General features: G+C 40.4%; 1 protein-coding gene across 4 annotated transcripts; it reads right to left on the reverse strand.

Moving 5' to 3' along the window:
* On the reverse strand, positions 1-25,054 carry SAMD7 (sterile alpha motif domain containing 7). Of its 4 annotated transcripts, XM_053658060.1 has the most exons (10): positions 24,869-25,054; positions 21,068-21,216; positions 20,069-20,174; positions 17,940-18,066; positions 15,222-15,346; positions 11,867-11,945; positions 9,994-10,622; positions 8,892-9,013; positions 3,506-3,616; positions 1-3,056 (listed from the first exon to the last, which is right to left on the reverse strand). In XM_053658060.1, exons 3-10 carry the CDS (start codon positions 20,169-20,171, stop codon positions 2,862-2,864), a joined length of 1,491 nt encoding a protein of 496 aa, XP_053514035.1. In that variant the 5' UTR covers positions 20,172-20,174; positions 21,068-21,216; positions 24,869-25,054; the 3' UTR covers positions 1-2,861. The 4 variants fall into 4 exon arrangements, with proteins under 4 accessions (XP_053514035.1, XP_036993395.2, XP_053514036.1 ...); XM_037137500.2 differs by lacking the exon at positions 21,068-21,216; XM_053658061.1 differs by lacking the exons at positions 20,069-20,174; positions 21,068-21,216.

Below are 25,054 nucleotides of genomic sequence, written 5' to 3' on the forward strand. Positions count from 1 at the left end.
TGACTTGAATATTTGAACATTTTTTATTGTAGTAAATATCTATTTACATATATATCATACATTTTGTGATTTTAACCATTATTAAGTGCACAGTTCAGTGGCATTAGTTATATTCACAATGCTGTGCAACTATCACTACTACCTATTTCCAAGACTTTGACATCAGGGTCGTTTGCATCTTTAGTATGTTTTAATCTTTGGTTTTCCTTTTCCCTTTCTCTGTTTTTCCTTGTGACTTATTTGTGGAAAAATATCAGGTCATTTCTACTATACAGTTTCCCACAGATTGGATTTTACTATTTTTATAACTGTTTCATGGACTTTCATCGGGAGGCAGATGATTCTGATTGTTTCTCTTTTGGTGATGTCAGCAACTATTTATGATCAGTCTCTAAATTCTTTATTTTTTAGAGGTGCCAAATGGTGATATTTGAATTCTAGTATTGCTTTTTAACAATTACTTCCACGGAGGAAACAGTTGCATAGTGTTCCATTATATGTATTTATTCTATCTATCCTAAGAAGACCCTATTTAGCAAAAACACAGTTTTATTTATTGTGGTTGGTTTTTAAACATAAGAGAAGTTTTTGTTGTTGCTGCTGTTTAATTCTCACAAAGGGCACAGAGTAGGCTCAACACTAAAGTAGCATTTGCAGAAAAGTTAAAAACTACTTCTATAGGCGTAAAATGTTCACCTCTAAAATCAGTTCTGTTACTAAATTGGATCTTTTGTTAAAAGATATCCTAGAGTTCTCCGCAAAAAAAGCAATCTTAGTATGAACAAGCAGTTTGTCTCCTTTTCTTCTAAAGAAGAGTGGTGAGAGCAGAGGAGGGCCTCAGTTACATGTGTCCTCAGGTTCTTTTTTTATGCATGGATCTAAAATTAATCACAGTACATGCCAGGATGGCATATCAGCATATTTTCTTAGAGCAACATTGAGACACATCTGTTCAAGTGAATCAGCTACCAGCTCAATTGGCTCACTTAGCAGAGGTAAGAAATTCAAAAACCATCATATGGATTAAACCTCGTGATTTCTTTGCCTCTAAAAATATTAATGAAGCTTCTCTTTTTACCCACACCATAGCATCTGCTAACTTACATTTGGCATCCTGTGAAACTGCTGTATGCTGGGAATTATAGCAGTTGGAAGGCCATGTGACAAAACTCAAAATTTTAAAATTTGAAGGGATTCTACCTGTGTGTGTGCACACGTGTGTGTCTCCAGCTCTCTGGAGCTAGCAAGTCATATGAATATTTGATAGTACAATGTCAACAATCCTGTTGTTTTCATATGCAAAATAAAAGAAAGAAAAGCTCATCCAATTAGAATAATTTGTGGGGGAATGACTTCAAAAGCCCACTCTCTGCAGAAGTCCACTTTCTTCCAAATGAAAAAATGAACATGCATAGCGTACTATGTGTGTTTATTGATGCAATGTGTTTGGTTTAGTTATTTACTGCTGTGAAACAAATTACCCCACAACTTAGGGGTTGAAAACAGCACATTTATTGTTTCGCAGCTTTTATGCGTCAGGCATCCAGGAGCATCTTAGCTGGAGGCCTCTGGCTCAGGGTTGCCATTCAAGCTGTGGACAGGAGCTATGCAGTTATCTCGAGGCTTGACTCCTTCTAGTTCCCTCCTGCGGTTTTTGGCAGCCCTCAGAAGATCCGTTTCCAAGTCCATCACATGGGCCTCTCTACCGGGCTGTCTGTCTAGAGGCTTCTTCAAGGGCAGGGATTGCAAAGAGAGTGGGAGAGAGCCCCCCAGACAGAAGCCGCAGAGTGACGTCCCATCATGCCTTTCATATTTCCTTCCTTAGGAAAAAGTCCAACCCACTAAAAAAGGGAGGGATTCCATCAGGGCAGGAATGTTAGAAAGCAGAGATCACTGGGGGCTGTCTTAGAGGCTGCTTGCTACAGTTTCTTTAAGTTTACATTAAAAAAGAGACAACACATTCCTATGGTTAGAAATTCAAAATGGGTAAGAGGGTGTGTAGTATGTCTCCCTCACACCCCTGGCACCCATCCCCCCATTTCCCAGTCCCCCGCCCTCCAGCAAACTTGTTATCAGTGTCACGGGTACTCTTCGGAGGCTCTGCTGGGTGGGAACTCCACCGCTGCTCGCTGCTGCAGAAAGCCACTTTAGTCTTCTCCCCCGCAGCTTGCCAATTCAAACCTGTTTTGTAGAGATAACTCGACTCCACCCCTCGGGTGAAATCTGAGGTGGGTATTATGACTTTTCAGGTCCCTCTCAGATAATGAGAAGCCTGCCAGTTATTTTTAGTCATAACAGAGTGTCATGTCAGACAGAAAGAAAATGCTGACTAATAAGACTTGAAGTTTAAAATGTCTGCCCCTTCCTACCTTCAGGCAGATGCTTTAGGCCTGGAAGGCTGCACTGGGGAAGGGAGGGGGTCTCGTGGTCAGCTTCTCTGGTTCTGTTTTTTGTGCTCCACTTTCTCTTCTGCTCCTTCTGACTTCACTGGGCTGCCTTGCCTCTTTCTGGGGAGTGTGAAATGAGTAAAGAAAGGCTAAAGGGCTCTTTTTTTTCTTTCAGTATCAGCGGTTTTGGCTTCTTCCGAGTTTTCCTTATGGAAACGCTGACCTGCAGCTTGTTCTCATGTTTGCAGTCTTTCCTTCATTTAGCTTGTGCTTCCAAGGATACGCCTTCAGCCCCTTTGTGCTGAGGCCACTTCCGGAAGCCTCCGGGGCAAGGCCTCCTCCGAGAAACTTCAGGAGGGCTGGCTTTCTCTCCCTCTCAGCCTCCATCTGGCCCTGGGAAACCCTTACACACCCTCCAGAATATCCTAGATTCTTTGGAAAACTGACTAAGCCGGTTCTTGTTTCTTCAGAGTTTTAATTCCTCATACTGTCTTGCTCAGTTCCTTTAGGAATTATTATATCCTGGGAGCAGGTACTCTCCAATGTATCACCCCAGGGATTAAAATCCAGAGGAGAGGATGTGTCTGCTGGTTGATCAAATGCTTGTTTTGTATGGGTAGGAAGTGAAAAACTTTTCTTGTAGAGCATGCTTTCCACATGTTGAGACACCTTTGAAGACAAAATAATTATAGTAATTAGTAAGTCTACTAATTATTTCAATAACCCAGCGTGCTCTGCGTAGCCACAGATGGCGTCTCTTCCCGATTCTGTATCCAGTGAGGTCACATTAAGAGTCCGTCAGCGATGGTGGAAGGATTCACACTACAGAAATTGATGCTACAACTCTGGGTTCACCTTGTTTTTGAAGAGAGCTGGGTGTTAAACATTTCCCAGCTCACCACTGCTTTGTGCCTCCCCAACTCTACCTAGGAAGGTGTGCTACTTCCCCAGCCAACGTTTGCAGGTTCCCTCACTTCCATTGCGTCTCCACCCACAGAGAGGAAAAGCTAATAAAGAGATCAAATAGGTATTATGAACATAACAACAGGATAAAAGCACCATATTTCTGTTGAGTGTCATGCCATTAATACATATTTAGCTATGAAAAGTCACCATACCTGCAATTGGATCTTTAGTGCCGGCCCTAGCTTTAATCCCATGGTGCTTCGAAGATGCTCCTCGGTCAGTAAGGGCAAAGTTTCTCCATCAATTGCATGGTCTTTAAATACCTTAGAAAACATGAAAGATGTTGGCTTTGTCTCAATGTCTTTTTTTAAAAAGCTCCTTATGTTATATACAGATATTTTCATTTTGGATGAAATGTTAAGACTTCTGTGGTGTGACGCAAAATTTTATAAAGTTTCCTATTTCTATTACTCTCTCTTTTGTGCCCAGTAGTGCCTCGTTTGCGCTCTTTAATAATCCTGGAATACGTTATAATTCCCTGTTGATAGAACTCAGTTCCAGCCTGGAACAGCTAATATTGAAGGGCAGGCTCATGCCTTGTGTACCAACGTACCTGTCATGCAGTGACTGGAGCATAGTAGACAATGGGCAATAAATGTTGCTGGACAAATTAATGAATGAACAAATAGTCCGAATAAAGAGATGTGAGTAAAAACCATCGCAGACACATTTCATCTCTCACGTTTACATGTGCACTGCTCCCCGTCCATGGCCTCAGCTAAGCGGTAGCTGGAGGAGAGGAAATCACAGGTGGGAGCTGTCACGCTGGACCTTTCCAACGGGGCCTATTTGTCCTGACCATGTAATGGGTGTAACCATTCCTTTCTTTCTTCCAGTAACTAGGAAGGCTGCTGGTGGACCAAGGCTCCAGGCAGATAAAGAGATGGATAGAAAAAAAACTAAGCAGATTGGTGGTACCATAATTTCATGATTTCCAACTTCAACCTGCCTGCGTATTCTTTATTTACGGTTGAACTTTCTCTTGTCTTTCATGCTTCCTTCACAATCCTTGAACTTCAGTTGTTACAGAATCCTCCCTTATTTTTAACAGATTATACAACTTTCTAAATTAAAAAAAAGTAAATAAGAACTTCCTCTAATTCTGCCCAACAAACCTAAAACCTTCTAGTTTCTCCCTCTGCCCTGTTATGTGGAGGAGAGGTCCCCACCGCTGAAAGGCAGTCAGTCTCTCCATGGATGCAGTGGGTCCCCACCCTCCCGCCTCGGGGTCTCACTCAGTAAATAATCTCTTTTCTGGCCTTCAATCTCTCCTCCTTGGCTCTTCCCCATTGGCATTTAAGCAAGTCTCAACCATCGTAAAACAAGCAATAAGAATAATAAAAATGCACATGCTTCCTCACTCTGCCTGTAGACACCGCCCACGTCTCTCACGCCTCTAGAGCCCAGTTTCTCAAAAGAGTTGTGATGCTCTCTGTTTCCAAGTTCTTGCTCCCCAGTTCTTCCTCAGTCTCAAGGAGTCTGACCTCCACCCGCACCTGTCTGTCCATCAAACCTGCTCTCTTTTGGGCCCTAGTGAGTCTGCTGTTTCCTAACTCATGGATTTTTTTCAGTTCTCATATTTCTTATGCTAGTGGCTGCATTTGACATTGTTGACCACTCCTTCATGGAAAATGTCCTTCCCTTGCCTTCATGAGGCTTCTCCCTCCTGGGTGCCCTCTGCCCTCTCCTTTGCAGTCACCTCTGTGGCTACTGTTCCTTTGTCCATCCTTATGTGTTAGAGTCCCTTAGGCATCTGATGCAGGTCGCCTTTGTTGTTACCGATTCATCTCGGTCTCCCTCTGGGTGTCAGTGAGTTTCTCTCTACACCACAGGCTCTCTAATGTGTCTCTAACTTGGAAGCATGTTTATCTGCTAGCCCCACTGTTCCCACCCTGAATCAAATTCCACTGTTGCTCATCTGAGGAGGCTTGGCCACCAGTCTGGACACCTGCAACCTATTTTCATAAAAGTAACCTGAGTGATCCTCCTGAAATATGAAGCTAATCATGCCACTTCCACATAAAACCTCGACCATCTCCAGGATAAAGTCACAGTCCATCGCTGGGTCTTCAAGGCTTCTCGTGACCCTTCTCCGACTTCAGTCTCCTATCTTGTCATTCTTACTACTCCCTGCTTGGCCCTGGCTCTCTCTGGGCTGCTAGAAATTTCTCTCAAAATCCCAACTATTTGCTACTCTGAATTCTCTCTGGCTCTTGGTCCTCGCCTGGAAATCCCTCCTTCCCCTCTCTCCTGCCTCACTGCCTTCCTTAGCTTGTACGCTCACCGTCAGGTCTCACTTTCAGTGCCTCTTCCTGGAGGGAGCCACGAGGCCCTCCTGCGTGTTCCTGCCAGGCACATACCGGCCCTCGCAGCAGGGTCCCATGGGTTTGGAATCCCTTTCTAGTGTCCCTCTTCTGGACTGCAAAGTCCCTGAGAAGAGGGGCCATGTTTGTCTTGTTCCCTCTGTGTGTCCCAGGCCGTGGAAGGCATCCTCAGGACCCGCTGAAAACGGGGATCTCCTTGGGAAGCTTCTGCACCAGGAACTTGCGTGCTAATATATTTTAGTTATTTACAAAATACATCTATTAAGTAATGATTTCTTTTCCAATTTAATTATACATAAAAATTAAACATTTGTAAACATAAAATTAACTATTTGGCCCACTACAAATTAATGTGGGCCAAAACAAAACAAAACAAAAAAATGGACAGTGTGGGTTAGTCTTATAGCCTTCTCTTGGGGAAATGTATGATCCTTTTAGGTGTTTTTGGAACATAAAGAATTACTTGAGAATCTCTTTTCTCACTTTTATGAACTCCTGGGGGCTACTGACTAGAAACCATATGGCCCAATATCCTTAATGTAGAGTAATTATAATGGAAAAAGCTAGGTTTGTGGTCATACACACATTTTTCAAGTACTCATTTCTTTAGCCCCCTCCTTGATGTAAGTTCTATTCGGCTGAAAAATAGTGTTAATGTCTTCTTTGCAGAATTATGGTATAGACTAAATTTAAAAGACAAAATTTAAAAATGACACGCTTAGTGCAGTGCCTTGTATATAGTCAACCCAACAAGAGTAGGCATTGTTATAACGATTTTTTTATACATACAGAGAGTGACATAGAAAAGGTTAGATGAGTTGTCCAAGAAGCACAGCTTGCCAGTTAGAGAACTTATAAAATAACATACAGTGTATCCTTCTGGTCCAGGATTTTTCCTACTTAACCCCGCAGCCGGCCAGAGAAAGGAGCGCCGACAAAAATAGCTCAGTACACTGCGGGTGGAAATGTTGCCTCACTTCTCTTTCCATGGTAGGAATTCCAGTGAGCAGTGGAGAGAAACGACAGGGGCCCATTTGCAGAGGGAGTCTGGCAGCCAGGGCCAGAAGTGCATGGGGGCTGAGTGTCCAGCCACAGTGGGTGACCCTGGACCTGAGGCAAAGACACAGAACATGCCACTGTCCCTGAGAAGATGTCCCAGTCTCCCTCTCATGCTTTTAGTAATTTCAGTTATGTTTAGAAAGCATATTTTATCTGCTGAATTCTTTGAGCTAGACATTTACTTAGACAAAATGCACTGCCAGTTCTCCTGGACGTCCTTGAACAGCTGAGCCAACATCCCTCTCTTTCTATCTATGTAAAAGGATTCATTTGCATAGGGACTTGGATTGTAGTTGTGGTTATTTTTTTTTCTGAATTTCTTTTTCTATCTACTGGAGGCAGGTGGAGGGAGGTTGCTGAGTGTGCACCTAAGGCAGAAGTGAGGAAGAAGAGGCTGTGCGACAGTGGGTATAACCTCGACTGGTCCCCGGGGCTGTCAGTCAAAGCCAAAGGCACGTCTTAGACAGTGGTACTTAGGAAGGTTGTACATATGCAGAGCTGCTTCAGAGTTTGTTGCACCCAGTCTGCACCCAGTTACATCAGGGGGATTTTCCTGTTTCTGTACAGATAGACCATCGTCACCCATTGTGGTGGGGTCCGCGCCCAGGAGAGCAGGAGTGTTCTTGGAATTTATCTCACCAGTGGTCGCTGAGAAGGAAGAGGCTTTAATGAGGAAATAAGAGCAGGACTTGATCCTAAATGTGTTTGAGAAACACCTAGAATTAATTACTTCTGCTTTTGGGTGCGATAGGGAGCGTTGCCATCCTGTTGGTGAGAGATAATGAGTCAGCCACACTTGGGTGTTTCTGTTTATGTGACTCTGTGTATCTCCAAGAGGACATTTGGGGCGAGAAAGCTCAAAATGCATGTAACATTATTTATTACAAGAGTGGTTATTATAAACTTCACTTTTATGACTGAATCACTGACTGATTAATAATAATGAGAGTTCAAACAGATCCATCAGAAGTCTGTGATCAAATGGACATTATACATGAGGTTAATGGCTGATATAATGGTGAAATTAGCAATTACTGAGAGTACTGACAAAGTGCCAGGCACCCTTTATTGCTTGCCACAATGCTTTGAGAGTATATTATGCTATCCCCATTTTACAGATGAAAAAACTGAGCCATAAAGAAGGAGACAACTTGTCTTAGATTACATGTCTAGAAAATGGAAAAGCTAGGATTTGAATTTCTACTTTCTGGTTTCATAAGTCATACTCTTAATTACCACTATACAACTTTTCCACAAGTCTCAAAAATGGAAGACAAAATAAAAAGAATTAACAGCATCACGTACAGAAAAATATTCTCTCACCAAGATCTGGAAAAGCATCATCTCTGATGTCAGTTAATTATGATGTTGTTAAATCATAATGTCCTTGTCTTGTTTTTTTTCCTTCAATATATAAACATATATTATAACAAATAAGGACAATGACACCTGACGCACTGTTTAGGCACACTGTTGCTTGAAACTGTGTTATTAAATCACTTGAAAAAGTAAACGATGTGCTTGAAAATGTAGCATTGACATAAACCACAAACTTGCCGGCCCATGCTTTTGTTACCAATTAGCCCATGTGGATGAAATTAGTCTTCATTTCAACTCTCCTGACATTACTGTAATTTTAAAGAACATAATGTTTATCTACTAGATTGAATTATATATGTGTATGTAGTTTTGTATATTGTCCTAGCATAATAAAGAATTTAGAAACAGTTGATTTCCAGCTTTTCGGACCTGTTGTCTTCTTGTTCTTTTTAAAATGTAGCATGTATTTCTGTTACCTACTGTGAGTAGCCAAAAACTTCTAGTACAGAAAAGTATGTGCCTCCTAAATGTTTGTTTATGGATGAATAGGGGAGGTAGGAGACATTTCCCATCCTTTTTGCATCTTTGGTCTCTGCATCTCCTAATCTGGGGCGAATTCCCCCCTCTCAGGAGTCTCGATGGAATAAAAACTAAAGCCAGATGAGGGACCCAACTCCACCGAACAGTCCTGTCCTAGAGCAGCCCTTGACATAAAAAAGGGGGAGATGATTAGGAATCCTCTCTGGGGGCACAATGGAAGTTTGATACAACTCATTATAAAGGAAATATATTTCAAAGTGTCTTAGTTTTATGACAATACTTAAACTTAGGTCACCTGCGCATAGTCTGAACACCCCGGAAGACCACTGATGAAGTCGTGCACATCACTCACGGTCCATTTCTGAATATCTTCATCCAGAGACGGGTTTTCCCCACTTGTAACCAGCACATGTGTTCCTTTAAAGTGGAAAGAAAATTATTTTGTGGTATAAAATTTCCAGGGGAAAGGGGGGTGCTAAAAGCAGAGTTTTGTGTATAGCTACATTAATTTCCTCATATTTTATTACCACAGAGCAATCCCTTTATATAGATCTGCATGGAGACTCCTTAAAAATATTAAGAGTTATTGAGAGATGTTTTCTAAAAAGCTTAGCTGCCTTCTTTCTTTAAAACGTCTTTAATGACCACATTAAGTAACCAAAGAAGTTCCAGAATTGCTTCTCCCAGATTTTAATAGAAGTGCCCCATGGATTTCATTCTGCAAATTAACACCACCATGTTCTTAGTTGTTACTGATTTATCATGCTCCCTGGGTGACCTGAGGATTTAGCTGCGTATCTACATCAAAATGGCAGATTAACACTTTGCAAGGGAAGCAGTTGGCCTGGCGGCTAGATTACGACCCCTTCCCCAAATCCTTGTGTTTTACAATATTTTTATCTAAAGAAGTTCTAGAAAACTATTCAGTGTTTTGGGGGGAGTGGTGAGTTTATACTTTTAGATCAGAAGTTATCATTAACGGTAACAGGCACTGAAAGTTAATGCTCTGTTAGTCTATTTTTTCTGCACTTAAATACAGATAGAATTCATACTTTTAAGCAAGAACCCCTCTACTTTGTGTTGAAGAAATTAACAGGACATTAAATTAAAATTTTAATTAAAAATTCTAGTAGGTTTCCCCATCCTTCCTCATACTTGCTTTCCTGACCTTTGCTATAAATTCTCCTACAGCACTATACAGAGATGAATATCACTGACATGGTTTCTTGGAACTAAAGTAATAAAATGACTTCAAGAGGAGGTCATTCTAAATAGAATAAAGAAGAGGAAGGATAAAAAGAAGCAAGATGGTTTCGGTTTGTTGTGTAATTACTTAAGGAGTTAACAACTGGTGGTTCATGAGAATCTGCATTGGTCGTCGGTGCCTGGATACCTGCCTGACAGAGATGGTTGAGGAAGTGGAGGGTAAACCCCATTCTTTTCATCACGGGCTGCAGAACACTGCTCTGAGACCTTCTGTCTCCCACGGTCCCAGGCCTTAGCTTCCATCCGAGTATCATGGGTTCCCCAGGGTTTTCTATGCGTGGGCTCCATCTCTCCACAATCATTGGCAAGAACTGCAGGTGGCTTTTTGTTGATTTCTCTTGACTTCTGATTGTTTCGAGCTTCAATTTCTGGGCCTTTTGCATACTCATCCTCTATATAGGGAATTACATGAATCTCGCCTAGGGATTTTTCTTCTGTTTGACTTTTGGAACTTTCAGTATCACTTTCTAGAACTTTCTGATTCCCTGCACCTCTCCTGAGATGAGGACATTTCTGCCCCCAGCCCTCTAGAAAGTGTGGACCAGTGGCCACAAGCATGGGGTTCCCATGAAGGTTTCTCAGGGAGCGTCTGTGTAAATGCAGGTCACTGGCAGGGAGCATGGCCCGGCGGTGGCAGGTGGCTGGGCCAGCTGAGATACTGGAGCCATAGAGGAATGGAATTGCTAGACCTGCTAATCCCTTGGGATTCACTTTTTCTATTCTTCTTTGCTGGTAGATGGCATGCATTTCCATTTCCATCCTAAAAACAAAACAGTGTATTTTACACAATCCAAGAAAACCATTACACATATAATTCTTTGGTGATGGAAGGAGACTTGACTTTGCGTGGTGAACAGATACAACATACATATGATGTATTATAGAATTGCACACTTGAAATCTATATAATTTTATTAACATGTGTCACCCAAGTAAGTTCAATAAAAATTTAAAAAATGAAATATAATTTTGATAGGCTTCTGCCTTCCTTCAGACAGCATCTCTGTTTTTCCTGTGAGTCTTCACACTGCTTATCTGAAGTTTGTTGGTTGAAAACACAAATCTCCTGTTAAGCCACTGGAAAGGAAAGTTTGGGCTAAGATCTGAGGGTAAAGGGCTTGGCTAACTGTCACAATAGAAGCCCAAGGTCAGTCTGTAGAGATTTACCTCTAATAGATATGACACATTCAACAGATTTGCCTGTTAAATTTATATAAATTTTGAATATAAATCAATAAGGCAGCACAGGGTAGTTTCTTGCCAGAGATGAATCCTCAAAGAAACTGGAGTTCTCGAAGAGGTTTTTCAACCTTGTCATACAATTTTAGTGGGACTCAAGAAATGCAGAAAGTCAATGCAAATCTCAACTGTTACAAGTTACTTCAAGGGGCAAGGGCTGCGGGGAGGGGAAGAGGGCTTGGTGTTTTTGCTCACTTTAGTTTGCTTATTGGTCAACACCTGGACTTCTTAGGTTACCTTCTTATCCCCGCGGGTCATACTCTAGTCATACCCTTCTCTTTCTCTTGGTAGCTACAGCTCGGCCCCTACCTCTGGGTAGAATTGAAGCCATTGAAGACAAAAATGCCAGTATGAATTTCAGAGGAACTGCAGCAGGGCATTGGAATCATGAGACTTTGAAAAACTATTAGGGTCTATAAACTTAGCTTCACTATGTAATTTTCTAATCTTGCTTTTATATATATATATATATATATATACACATATTTTGTAATATTCTTGAAGTTTTTTTGTAAGTAATCATAACTAGTCAGTTCATGTGTGTATATATCTATATAAAGAGATGTATACATAGACATATACATATACATTCATTCAGAGTGTATATGTGTATACAAATCTAACAACATACACAAATACAATATACAACTATAATAAAAAATGAATGTATATATAGCTGCATCTATTTACTCATCTATCTCAAACAGATGCATAAACAAACACGTGAATGAATAGAAAATAAATAAAGCAACACTGCTACATTACCTGGCAGTATGCTGCCTTTGAATCATTTCATTCCTTCTGGCCACTGCCTTTAAGGATTCAGGTGGTAAAATGCCCCAACCTTAAGAAAGAAAATCACCATCCATCCCACAAACAAATGAACAACATCCATTTGAAAATCATGAAAAAGTTGAAGATTAAAACAGTACTTGCAAATAACAGTTGAGCACAGTGTTGGGAGCAGTGTTGGTTCATTGCTATTCCGCATCTTAGAGTCGTGTTGCTGAGGGCAGGATGACACTGGTCATTTTTTTTCTCTAAGGATGGGTCTCATGACTGGTGATATTTCCTGCCATCTCTCATAAAGAAAATGATGAAATAAACTGTGGCTCTCCTCATCTCTTGCTTTTGAAGTAAAAACTGATAGCTTTTTTTTCCTCTTTGGTACAAGAGGATTTAGTTGACCTTCAAAAAAAAATGTAAGTGCTTCCTAATGCACTGAAATCCCTAGAAATAAATGCATGATTTAAGTGGATAAAAGATGTAGTTCTCTGTGAACATTTTGGTGTATCCAAGGAAATCATGTTTTCAGAAACAACTTCAACAGAGTTGGGTAGCAATCATGTTCTTTACTTGTGTCAACCTTCTAAAATGCCTTGAAATAATGGGAGCATAACCAGAATTCAAGGCCTGCTCTTGCCTAGTAACTTCATGCTATGCTGACTTTTTTCTTCATGTGTACTGTCAATGTGCCTAAAGTCTATACTGGTGTTTATCAAACCATCTGTGGTGAGAACATTTTTTTTCTTTTTGAATTTTCAACTCATCATGGACCATCACTTAAAAAAATACAATAAAGTGATTTTTTAGAAAAATAAAATGAAAACGAGAACAAATGCAAGCGAAATTTTTTAAAGTGTGACATTAATAGACATAAAATTACCCTATCAAACTTATGAAAGTTTCTAAGCCCTTACTCTCTCCATTTATACATTTATTTGTACAAACTGTTCACAGAGCAGTACAGGCCCACAGAGTACACGCTAATAGTAATAGACATGCAAATTGTGCTTATTAAAAATATAGTTTTGTTCAACTATATTTTTACTTGTTTAGTCTGTTCTCCCCAAGAGGAAGGTAAGTATCATGAAAACTAGAGCTTTTTCTTGTACTTGCTGAGCTCATTAAACTATTAATAATAATAATCTATCTTGAAATAAACCACACTATATGTTTTTTGAGATTTGTTATTTTTAAAAGCAGGAGTTAGATGAGGTGACCTCTAAAAATCCTTTTAACTCTAAAGCTGTATATTTTTATAGTTCAGTGGCTTCAAGATTCACCTTTAACTGGCTGACATGCATGAAAGTGCCAGCTCATGGTGTACTACCCACAGATGCAGACAAAGTCCATGTGAGAATTCCAGAGTGGAGAACACAATTCTAATCACTGAGATTTTAGGACCTTTCGAAATCCAGACTCACCAAACCCGTTCCAGGTATTTTTCTCTTTCCCAAATAAGTGACCTCAAACTTGGTATTAGTTTAACTGTAACAAGTCACTTCCTACCTAACATCTCATTTTTTGAAATAGACCATTGTCTTAATTTCTATTTTGCTTACTTACTTAGAAACTCAGTTTCTATAGGACTGAGGTCTTGCCTTGCCATTGCTTACTTACTTGCGTATCAGCCTTGAGGTGAGAGACCTGACCTATGTTCCTGGGACCGATGGTGAACCTGCCTGTTTGTATCCAAATAATTGGCAGTTTCTGAATTCTCCATCTCTTTGAGGGACACTCTGAGTCAGTGGTCTATTCATCTGTTGTCTGTTATCATGACAATAGATTTACTGGGTTCCTGCTGCCGGATGGGACCTCCATCCAGAAGCAGCTGGCTTATTTTGTTCTTGGGCCACTCCAGGGTGGGTTTTTAGTTTCATAGCTGCCCGATCTCATTGCAGAGGATCCATGCACCGTGGTAGCTGAAATCCAGGCAGGCCATTGTCTTCACTGGCCCTGGTACCAACCATATTTCTTTTTGGGTCAGGCTTTTCACTCACACTGTTCCTACCTATTAAGACTTGTTGGAGCTGGGAAGCAGGGACAAACAGAAACTCATGAATATAGTTTTGGGGAGATAAGTTACATCAGTTTGATCTTCAATGTAGCAAGAAAATTCTTGCCTCCTAGTCTCTCTGGAGGCCCCACCAGTCATGTTTTCACTGTCATCACTCTACTGAAATGGCTCTTATCAAGATTGCCCATGACGCCCACATAGCTAAATCTAATCACGTATCTTTAGTTCTTATCTGCTCGATCTATGGGTGGCATATTTGACACAGTTGCTCAATCTCTCCTTAAATAGTTTCTTCCCTTGCCTTCTAGGCCTCCACATTCTCCTGGATTTTTTCTGGGTTCCCCAATTGCTCCTTTTCTCTCTCCCTTGTTTGTTCCTCTGCATCTCTCAATGCTGTTGATATGTCCCAGAGCTCACTCTTTTGACTTTTATCCACACTCACTATGTAGATGACCTCATCTACTGTCATTTATGCTGATAACTTCCAAAATTATATTGCCAGTATCTCCAGAAGTCCTTCCTGGACATCAGCTACTTTCCTGATGTCTCTCACTGATCGTCTGTTATGTATCTCAATTGTAATACAAGCAAAACCGAGCCTATAGTATCTCTCCTTCCTCAAGAACTCTGTTCCTATCCCAATATTCTTCAGCTCTGTAAATACCCATTTCACTTTTTTGATTGCTCAGGCCAAAAGTTTTATGTCATCCTTAACACTCTTTTTCTCACATCTCTTATCTAAACTATGAGACAACCCTGTTGTTTCTACCTTCAAAATAATTACAGAATGCAATAATTTCTTACTATTTCTACTGTCACCACCCACGGCCAAGCCATCATAATTTTTTTGATTATTCTAACAACCCATTTACTACCATCAGTTTATCCCCAGAACTTGGTTGTATCAAGACTGTTCCCAGAACAGAAGCCAGAGTGGTCCTGGTAAAAAGTAAGTCCGACCATGTCATCACTTGTTCAGACTCATCAAAAGCTTTCCATTCTTACTCAGAATAAAAGGCAAGTCCCCAGTAAGACCTAACAGGCCACATGCAAACTTCCCTAAACCCCTTTAACTTTCAGATCTCATCTCATGACTTCATCAGTTCCTTACATAGAAGATAAGACAGATAGTAATGCTGCATATTTTCATGTTATTCATCAGTAAATTGATGGTTGGGGAAGTGAAGCAACTTACAGTTGGTCACACAGTGGTAATTTAAACCTAAGTACTATCTGCAGAAACTACAAGCGCAAAAGCTACATGCTGCAGCCATCCAGTTCACAGTAGCTCTGCAGAGGAGGGCCATTGACTGCTCATACCTGAATAGACACGATTGGACATCATGTTCGGCATGTTTGCATTTGGTAGAACAGAGGATCCAAATTGGGATGGAACACAAAACTGTCGTGGGTCAGTTGGAGCTACAGTGGAAGGCAATAAGTCTCTAGGGAGAAAGATATCAAATAGATAAAATGAAGATGGAATTGTAGAAAATTTCCATTGCATAGGAAGTGAGTTTCTTTAATTGCCATACAGGATTCTATCATCTCTTCCCAAAATTAAATGTGAAAGTCCTGCACTCTCTATTGGTTTAAGTAGAAATATGGGGAGAAAGAGTGGCAGGAAGAACTCTAGTAAGGAAGAATTGACCCAACTGACAACAACAAAGAAATCAGGAAAGGAAAGTTTTAGGGATGTCTGAAAGAAAAATCTGATTTTCCATGACCAACATAATATTCCTTTAAAAAAAAGGTTCACTGATCTCTGAATGCTTTATTGGCCTCCTGCCCCTGCCCCACAAGGGTGCCCCATTTCTGCTGCATTAATGCCTCAGAACTTTGGTGTCATTGACCTGGAACACCACTTTGCCATCCACAATCCTGTGGTTGGTCATCTTTTGGATGGATTGCAGGGAGTTGCTGTTGTCCAAGGTGTCACTAAGGTCAAAGTCCTCCCCTTCTTCCAGCAGGTGGCAATGGACAATGAGCCTCCAGCTTTACCTTTATGTTCAACAGGGCCTCATACTCCTGGGGCTGCTGCTGCCCCTCTGCCTGCGGCTGAGCCAGCTCTGAGTCCAGGTGCAGCAGAATCCTGTTGAGCTGTTCCATCTGCATGGCATAGCGTGTCTCCACCTCCTCAAGGCTGTTCTCTAAGCTGGCCTTCAGATTTCTCATGGAGTGCAGGTTGATTTCCAAGGGCTGGATGACACGTCTTAGCTCCATGAGTGCTGTTTCAGCAGTTTCTATCTCAGTGATCTGTAAGGTGACTCTTGTGGTGCTCTCCTCAATTTGCTGAGACCAGTACTTGTCTAGCTCCTCTCAGTTCTTCTGAGCCAGCTTGTCAGATTGTATCCCAATATCTGCCATTATCTTGATTAGGTTCTGAGATGGGGGGACACCTGACTCCACAGGCAACCTAGACTTGTAGACCATTTACTTCCTGTTAGTGGTTCTTCTTCCTAAGGAGCAGCTCCTCCCTCAGAGTCTCCATCTCTGTTTCCAGCTGCAGCTGAGTGATATTGATGTCATCAGTGACCTTTCAGAGCCCATTGATGTCACTCTCCACAGACTGACTGGTGCATGGCCAGCTCCATCCTATTCTTGACTCTGAAGTCTTCAGCAGAAAGGCCGGCATTGTCAACCTGCAGAATGATGCAGACATTGTCCACAGAAGTTGCAAAAATCTGGGTTCTCTTGTCCTCAATGATCTTGAAGTAATGCTTCCAGTCTCTGACATGGGGTTTCTTCTTCTCCAGATGTTCCCAGATTTTACTTTTTGGTCTCCAACTATCAGCCTCCAGGCTTCTTATCTTCTCCAGGCAGGAGGCTAGGTGGTCATTCAGGCATTCATAGTCTCCTTCTCTTTCTGGATGCCCCATATGCCCACCAGGTCCCCACACCCCCTGCTACCTCACACATCCATGGAGTGGAACACAGAGCTCTAGGAACCCGAGTCCCAGCAGCTACACAGACACTGGCCATGCCGCTGGCTGGTTGGGCTGGTGGATGGGCGACTGCACGGAGCTCAGGGGTCCAGTAGTTGGTGAAGCCAAGTCTCAGGTTTGAGCCACGCCAACATACTGGGCTGAGCCCAACATTATAGTCCAATTTAATGGAGGTATTTGGCTTTGGTTTTGTCATCTCATTGACCTCCAGGGTAGATGGTTTATTTATTTTGCCAAACTTCAGTGGTTCTCTAGAAGTCAAATTTATTGTTCACACTCCTTGAACAAAAATAAATAATAGATTTTTACTTTCTTCTCAGAATGCCAAAATATTCTAAAGAAGATAAGCTAGGAAACTGCCAGAGTGCAAAATGTAAATACTGCTGATGTCACTTTTACTAAAAAGAAAGAATTATTCTATTATAGGAAGTGCAGGGTACCCAATTATTATGAACTAAATTGAGTTCCCTCAATTCTATATGCGGAAGTCCTAACCCACAATGTGATTGTTCTTAGAGATAAGACCTTTAAGGGGCAATTAAAGTTCAACGAAGACAAAAGGTTGGAGCTTTAATCAAACAGGACTGGTATCCTTATAAGAAGAGAAAGAGATACCAGGTGTGCACAAGTAGAGAGCAAAAGGCCTTGTGAGGACACAGCAAGAAGAGCTGTCTGCAAGCCAAGGAGAAGGTCTCACCACAAACCAGCTCTGCTGGCACTTTGATCTAGAACTTTGAGCCTCTAGAACTGTGAGAAGTAAATTTCTGCTGTTAAGTCACCCAGTGTATGGCATTTTGCTATGGAAGCTCTCACAGACTCCACCAGTGTTTACATCTGCACAATGCCCGTCACATAGTGAAAGTGCTCCTTAGCTCTTCGCAGAGTATGTCAAGCCAGCTTCAGAGGGAAATGGTGGGAAGTGCATTGAAGGTACAGCCAGCAGAGTGTCTCGACATGAATTACTGCACCAGAGTTCACTTATGTTAATGAAATTACATTAGACCATAAAACAACTCTGGGGTTAAAATCATTCAAAACCTTAATGACTGTTTATGTTCTCCTTTGAGTGTAATATTATGTGGGAAAGAGATACCTGTCCACAGTCGGAGGTTCAAATGGTGAGGGAGCCAGTGGGATCCTTTGCTGCCCTGATGCTGTCAGTAAAGGGTTCGTGGCCATCGTTGAATTTATCATCAGAACCTCTCGCCACTGGTGGAATTCTACAAAGAACCAGAAAAGTATATTAACAAACAACTCTCCTTTTTGAGAACTACTTGAGTTTTCCTTAAACACAGTGAACACCATTTGTATTTTCCCCGACACTTGGAAAGACTGGCTGCACCACACTTGCAGTTAAACAAAAAGCCCTCAGTGGTAAGCACCCAGACACAACAGTAGAACTCAGTGTTTTATCCATGTGCCCTTGAAATTTGTTGTGGAGTCCATAGGTATAAGCAATACTATAAGCAATCACGCTATAAGCAATAATAGAATTAAACCAGCCCTGCAAGATTCCAGAAATACCAATTCCCTTTCTTACAACTTACTTTGATTTGTATGTTTCCAGAGGTAAAAATGCATGTATTCTCCTTTATGTTTAATCATTGGAAAATATTCCTATGTAGTTGATAAGATTAAAACAAAAAAGAAGGGGAAATCTTCTTAATAGCTACAAATATATCTAATTAGAAGGGATATCGGCTGAAAGCATGAGACTGTATTTAATGAGAACAAATGACCAACTTAAATTCAAGCATGCATAAACACAAGGATTCATAACTTTATCTTCAGGTCAGAAAAAGAGACACTTGTCAAGGGGATAATATTTTGCCTTACATTTGTGTTCATTATTAATGTCCTTTGAATAATTTTAAATATTAAATAAGTACTAGTCAAGCAGATCATTTTACCTTCTTCTTCATCCTTAGTTTTCAATCAAAACAAACAAGCAAACAAAAAACAATATTCCTGCAACTATATTTGAAAAAAAGGAAATTATGAAGAAAAATTCTGCTTTTCAAAGTCATGATCTTTCAGTCTTTCTTCCTTTCTTTGTGATTTAAATAGTAAATGGTCAATACATTCATATGCTTTAATAACTAAAAATATAGTAATATTTAAGTAAGCAATCACCTCTTTACCTTTTTATTGGAGTTAAGTTTGACCTACTGATCAAATTGGAAATTCAAGTCCATGGGTCATTTAACATTTGCTTTTGCTGTATATATGTATCTGTCACATCGTAAAAGTGCTGATTTATTTTCACTGTAATCTCTGTTGGGATTAGAATAAAAGTATCTGCTAGGTGCCTGCCAGTCATGGGGGGAACGCCAACACAGAGTGCAGGCTGGGGCTACGGCAGCCTCGCCAGGCTTGCGGTTCTGGCCAGGACACTGCCCTGTGGCTTGACATTGCAGGTCCTCCGCGTGAGATTTGGAGCACAGCCACCACAACAGTACGACATGGGACAAAACTGGTGTTTCATTTTGAAATATTATGAACATTGATTTCTATCACAGATTGACTATCTTTTGCAGAATTTGAATTTATCAATGAATGAGATAGAATCTTTGAAAGTATAACATATAGTGCTCCTCTTGCATTTTATGTGATGCCTGAGATGAACCAGGAGGAGGGAGAAGGAAGAAAGGGAGCGGTGGAGAATTCCTATAGTGCAAGAATTGCCTAGATGTTGACACCTATCTTCCTCTCACATACCAACTCAGGAAATGCCGTGGAAATCGGTCACCAAAAGTAGGGGAGACTGTCTTATCTGGGATTCCCCTTAAGCAGGCCTTGAGACAGAAGCTTGAGTGCAGGAGGTTTATTGGGAGGTGACCCTAAGAAGCCCGCATAATGAGAGAGTGGGGAAGTGAAATCAGGAAAGGAAGAGCCAATAAGGGTTGAGGTATGTGTGAGTCACCACTGTGGGCAACTGCTACTCAGCCCTGCTGGGGACTGTCTAAGAAACCTTGTGGTACACACCAGAGAAATGTTCTAGTGAAAGACAAAGAGTTGGCTTTTTGCCCATCAGTTTTTGTTGGCATACTTCTCCCTCACATCTGGGTCATGCCTGGGCCTAGTCCAACAAACTGAAGTTGAGCAATGCAGGTGCTTGAGATGGAAAATGACCTCCACAGTTGCAGATGAACTCAGAAGTGGGCCAAGAGCATACGGGATCAGGCAGCAATGTGTCTAGCGCAGTTGAGGCAAATCAGTTACCTTCTAATGTCATTCCACTGGATAATCGGTACAGATGCCTTTCTTCTGGGCTGCCAGGTTCACCAGCCACGGGTGTGTCCCTACGAGGCTCTTTAGGGTCCATTGTCTGCAACCACACAGAGGGTTTTTCCCACTGTCAGTCACGTGTTCAGTGAATTAAATGGGGGACACAGATTATCAGGCTAATGAAGGTGAAGAAATGAGTCATCAGAGACAGGTCTCATCTACTTTAAAACCCCACTTAGTACCATATCTGTTCTGGATTCTATGGTTCTTGGGTCTGGCTTTCTTTTTGCAATTCCAAGGGAGTTCAACGTAATCTATAAAATTCTGTTATACTTTTGGTATAGTAGTTTATTATTTTCTAATCAATCCACCAAGGTTTTACTTAAAGTGTAAATTATTCCCAATCTCTAAGGAAATATCCTGATGTCTTGGAAGTCTCTGGGGAGAGCAATGAGTCATTGACACCTACCACACCTATGTGTTATGATTCTGGCCTTCACCCAACTTTCTTTGGTGAGCAAGTGCTTCTTTACTTATCACTACCATATCTATTGCTGCCCAAATTCTCTTTAAAAATCATTGTCTTGTGTTGTAGACTGAATGTCTATGTTTCCCTCTCTCCCATATTTCTATGTTGTAACCTAATCCCCAGTTTGACAGTGTTTGGAGGTGGAGTATTTTGGAGGTGATGGAGTGAGCCCTCATGAATGGGTTACCGCCTTTAGAAATGAGACAACAGCAATCTCCCTCACCCTTCTGCCACATGAGGACTCAGCAAAAACATGCCCGTCTGTGAACCAGGAAGAAGGTCCTCACAGACGCTGAATCTACAGGCATTTGCATCTTGGACTTCCTGCCTCCTGGGAATTTCCGTGATTATAAGCCACTCAAACTATAGTTTTCTGTTATAGCAGCCTGAACGAACTGAGACACTTTTTTTTAATGTTATAATCTTTTGTTTGCCAAAATTACATACAAAGTAACTTCCCTGACCAGTGTGTTGGTTGGGCATCATCCCACAAAGCAAAGTGTTGCCAGTTCGACACCCCGTCAGGGCACATGCCTCTTGCACACATTCGCGGATGGCAACTGATGGATGTTTCTCATGTCCGTGTTTCTTTCTCTCTTACCTTCCCCTCTCTCTAAAAAACATAAATAAAATCTTCAAAAAATAACTTTATATTTGTATTTTCAGGTTCACAGCAAAATTGAATAGACAGCACAGAGAATTGTCATATCCGTCTCTCCCACCAATTTATAGTTTTCTCAAGAGCGGTACATTTGTTACAAGTGATGAACCTACATTGACACATCACTGTCACTCAAGGATTTGTTATAAGTGTCATACATTCTACAGGTTTTGACAAATGTATAATGGTAAGTATCCATACAGACCAGTTTGACTGCCCTGAACCAAATTATACCTTGAAGCAAAAATTATCAGGACACTGCCAAGAAATATTCTGAAATTGACCCAATCTTTCCCTTCATCAGCCAGATAGATACTTGGGGCTCCAAATCTCTGTTTCTGTATACATGCTATTTTGGAGATACTGAGTCATAGGATCAACCTATGAGTCTTCAAATACTTTTACATTTTCTGGGTATCCTCTTCATTAAAAAACACATGCAGACACATTATGAAGCAAGGTCACTTTGTCATGGCAGATGAAGTGCTTTTGAGCCGAAGTGCAGACTGGAATATCCATCTTACCCGGGAGGGAACCTGAGCGGCAGGACAGCGCTGGTGCTTAGGTTTGCATTCAGCTGGATTTCTCTGACCCAGAGCTCTAATCCTGGATGCTCAGCACTTTAGGAGGATGAGGACTCCTTAATCTTTGTCTTCAGACTCTTACCCTCAACAAACCCCTTCAGACAGCACACAGGAGACTTAACTAGTGCTAATTCTGTCTCAACTGATTAGGGCAGTAATAGTAAGACATGAACTTCATGAACTAAAGCCCTTGCCAAATCAGCAGATTTTTACTGAATGCTTGCCTGATACACAGTAGCAGGAAGCAAAAACTGGTCCACAGCAGCTAGAAGCAAATTTGATACTATTTCAGTTTCTCATTGACTATACTATGACCATTCAATAACGCTGGTGCAATTTGAGTTTGGCTAACCCTGATTTTGAGCAATTATTTAGACAATATTTGTTGCATGCATGATACATGAATTCAAGGGTATATTGATTTTCAACAAATTAATTTTTAAATAACTGCTGTATTTGTCAAGTGTTTACATTTAAAAGGAAGATCAGTAGGATTAAGTGTTTCTAAAATTCTGAGAAAAATAAATATAAATTCTTAAATTAAAATGAGAAGGAGATATCTTTAGAGGTCTTTTGTTTAAGGTATAAAACAATCCTTAGGATCTTCACATAGTCACTATTCTAAGTGTCCCATATTCATGTGAGTCCTGAAAACCATATTAATGCTAAAGCATAGTTCACACTTCTTGACGTATATTTTAGTTTTTAAAAGTTATAAATGGAAAATCATTTTTAAAATTAGGAAGGCAAAAAGAGCTGCTTCAAAGCATTTCATTGCCAAATACTTCTAACAGAAAAATTTGCTGCGAGATGAGAAATCATGCTAATTTCTCATACCTATACTTAGAAGTGTGATAAAATCTATTTTTACCTCCAATACAAAACATTTAAAAAATAATTGCATAAAATATTGTATAAAATACAAGTTATTATATTCAGAATACATTTGTGAATTGAAATAAAGTTTAAGATAAGACTAGACAAATAAATTGGCATAAAATACTTGATTGTTCTAATTGTAGAATCCCATATTTCTTGAGAAGTTTACAAGGAATTCTAAAATTATCCAAGTACTCATTTCAAGTGGAAGAAATATTGCGAAATATCTCCAACTAAAATGTGCATCTTGGTAATTTATAACAGGACAAATGACATCGTTCCTTAAGATCTGAGTGACTAATGTCACCTTCAGTCCCCACCCCATATCTTCCATGAGGCTTCTGCCCAGTCCTGGGGATTTCGTCCTCGTGGGCACATTGTCTATGAGTTTTTGCTCTTGCGGGGCTCCCAGTCTATCCCATGACTGCTGACTCAGAATGTAGTGCATTTCTGTCAATACCCACATGAAGCTATTCACAGTGTGTAGTGTGTAGCTGACTTTACTGAGGTCTTGGCCGATTGGAGGGGGATGCAGGTCAAAAACAACTTAAAATTGAAGGTGACTTCTCCATTGTGAAACATTCCTTCAGGCAATTTTGACAAATCAGGCTCTGTTTTTTTTTTTGCTCATTTTCTTGACCTTTTTTCAGCTGGTACCCGAACAACTCCAAACTAATTCCTCACACTTTGTTTTGCAGAAATATCTCTAATCCATCTGCCAGACTCTGCTCTGAGTCTCTCCTCAATAGGCCTTCCACTCTGGGTCACTGTGCACTCCCTCACTACCCCATCATTGTGAAGGATAGGAAGTGTAGAGAGTTCTTTCCTACCGGTTCGAATGACACCACTAGCATCCTACTTTTACAAGGTGGCTAAACTTAATTTTGGCTTTAATAATAATAAGCACTTTTTTGTAATTCTAAAACAGTATAAACAAAAGTAAGTTATCACTGTAGTAGTGCCAACAAAGACAGTGAATATGGAAGCATTTGACAGTGGTCATAAAATATATTTCACTTTTACTAAAGGCACGTGCTTTAGTACTTTTTAAAAACACATGACATCACTGTGAATATCTTGGAAAGTGATGCTGAAGACAAGTGGTGTGTGCTTGGTTCCCTTACCTCTTTTTCTTGTCTTTCCAGAAGCTCACTGTCATTGGATCTACCCACACCTTCTTGCAATGTCAAGTTCTAGGCACATTTGCATGTATTGTGACACAAAGACATAAACTTTTCACATCATTAAGCGAGTAGAAACGATACAATTTCTTTTCTACTTGAATGCAAAATAATTTATGTACTTCTAGAGCTTGCATAAATTCTGTTCACTTTCTTCAAAACATTGCAAAGTGAAACCTCTTGAATAGAAATTTGTACATAGACTAAGGTGAAATTCTAGCAGTACTCACATATTTGAACTGAACTTTAGGTGTTTTAGGTAGTTTTAGAAAATGAGTTAGCAAATAATAACATGAGTCTATGTTCGTGATTATGATTGTTTGTTCCTCAATGGTTTTTCCTGAAATTTTCGACTCTGACACTTTGTGGTCCATGCATCATGACAACTTTTGGAATAGTTATCTTCAGCAATGGGAGGCCATTAAAATAATCATGTATAGTAAAAGTATAGCAGTGAGAGAGAGGCAAGTACTTAATATATTCAAAGATGACAAAATACCTAAATTTATATACAACTTCAGGCTGACTCTATCTTTTAAAAACTTCCTTTTACTTTTACTTAAAGAATAACAGCCAAGGCAGTATTTATTTCTTTATTTGGTAGAAGCAGTATATTATCTTTATTCTTTAGTAACTTCACCCAAATAAGAACTTATTAGCTAACTTACTGCTAGTAATGGAGCTAATAACATTTACAGATAAATCTTTATACAAATGTATTTCTCCAAAGTGCACTGTGTTTTATTTTTATATTGTACCCACCCAGTGATTATGGAAGGAATGCAATTAATGATATTTATACAAGATTATTTCCTTAATTCTTCATTTTTTTCTTTAGACTCCTGTAGAAGTATATTCCTTTCAAGGCAAAATTGTCCTTTTACTTTACACGTGCAAACATTTTAGTAAAAGTGACTAGCCTCAGTCTGCACTAGTCAATGTGTAGATTTGTATACTTACATCCTCCGTGAAGACCTCTTGGTTTTGACATTGCTCTTGGAAAAACCATCCAAAGACTTTCTGTCTTTAAATTGCAGAAGCTTCTCTGACTACGGGTTGAAAACGCATCTGACAAATGTTGCAGACACTCTTAATTAATTCACCTTGCCTTAAATACTAACCCAACTAAGTTGATTAGTCCGGTTT

Source organism: Artibeus jamaicensis, unplaced genomic scaffold, assembly GCF_021234435.1.
Source record: "Artibeus jamaicensis isolate MK-2021 breed Jamaican fruit bat unplaced genomic scaffold, CSHL_Jam_final scaffold_474, whole genome shotgun sequence".
In the NCBI taxonomy this organism is placed as follows: Eukaryota; Metazoa; Chordata; class Mammalia; order Chiroptera; family Phyllostomidae; genus Artibeus; species Artibeus jamaicensis.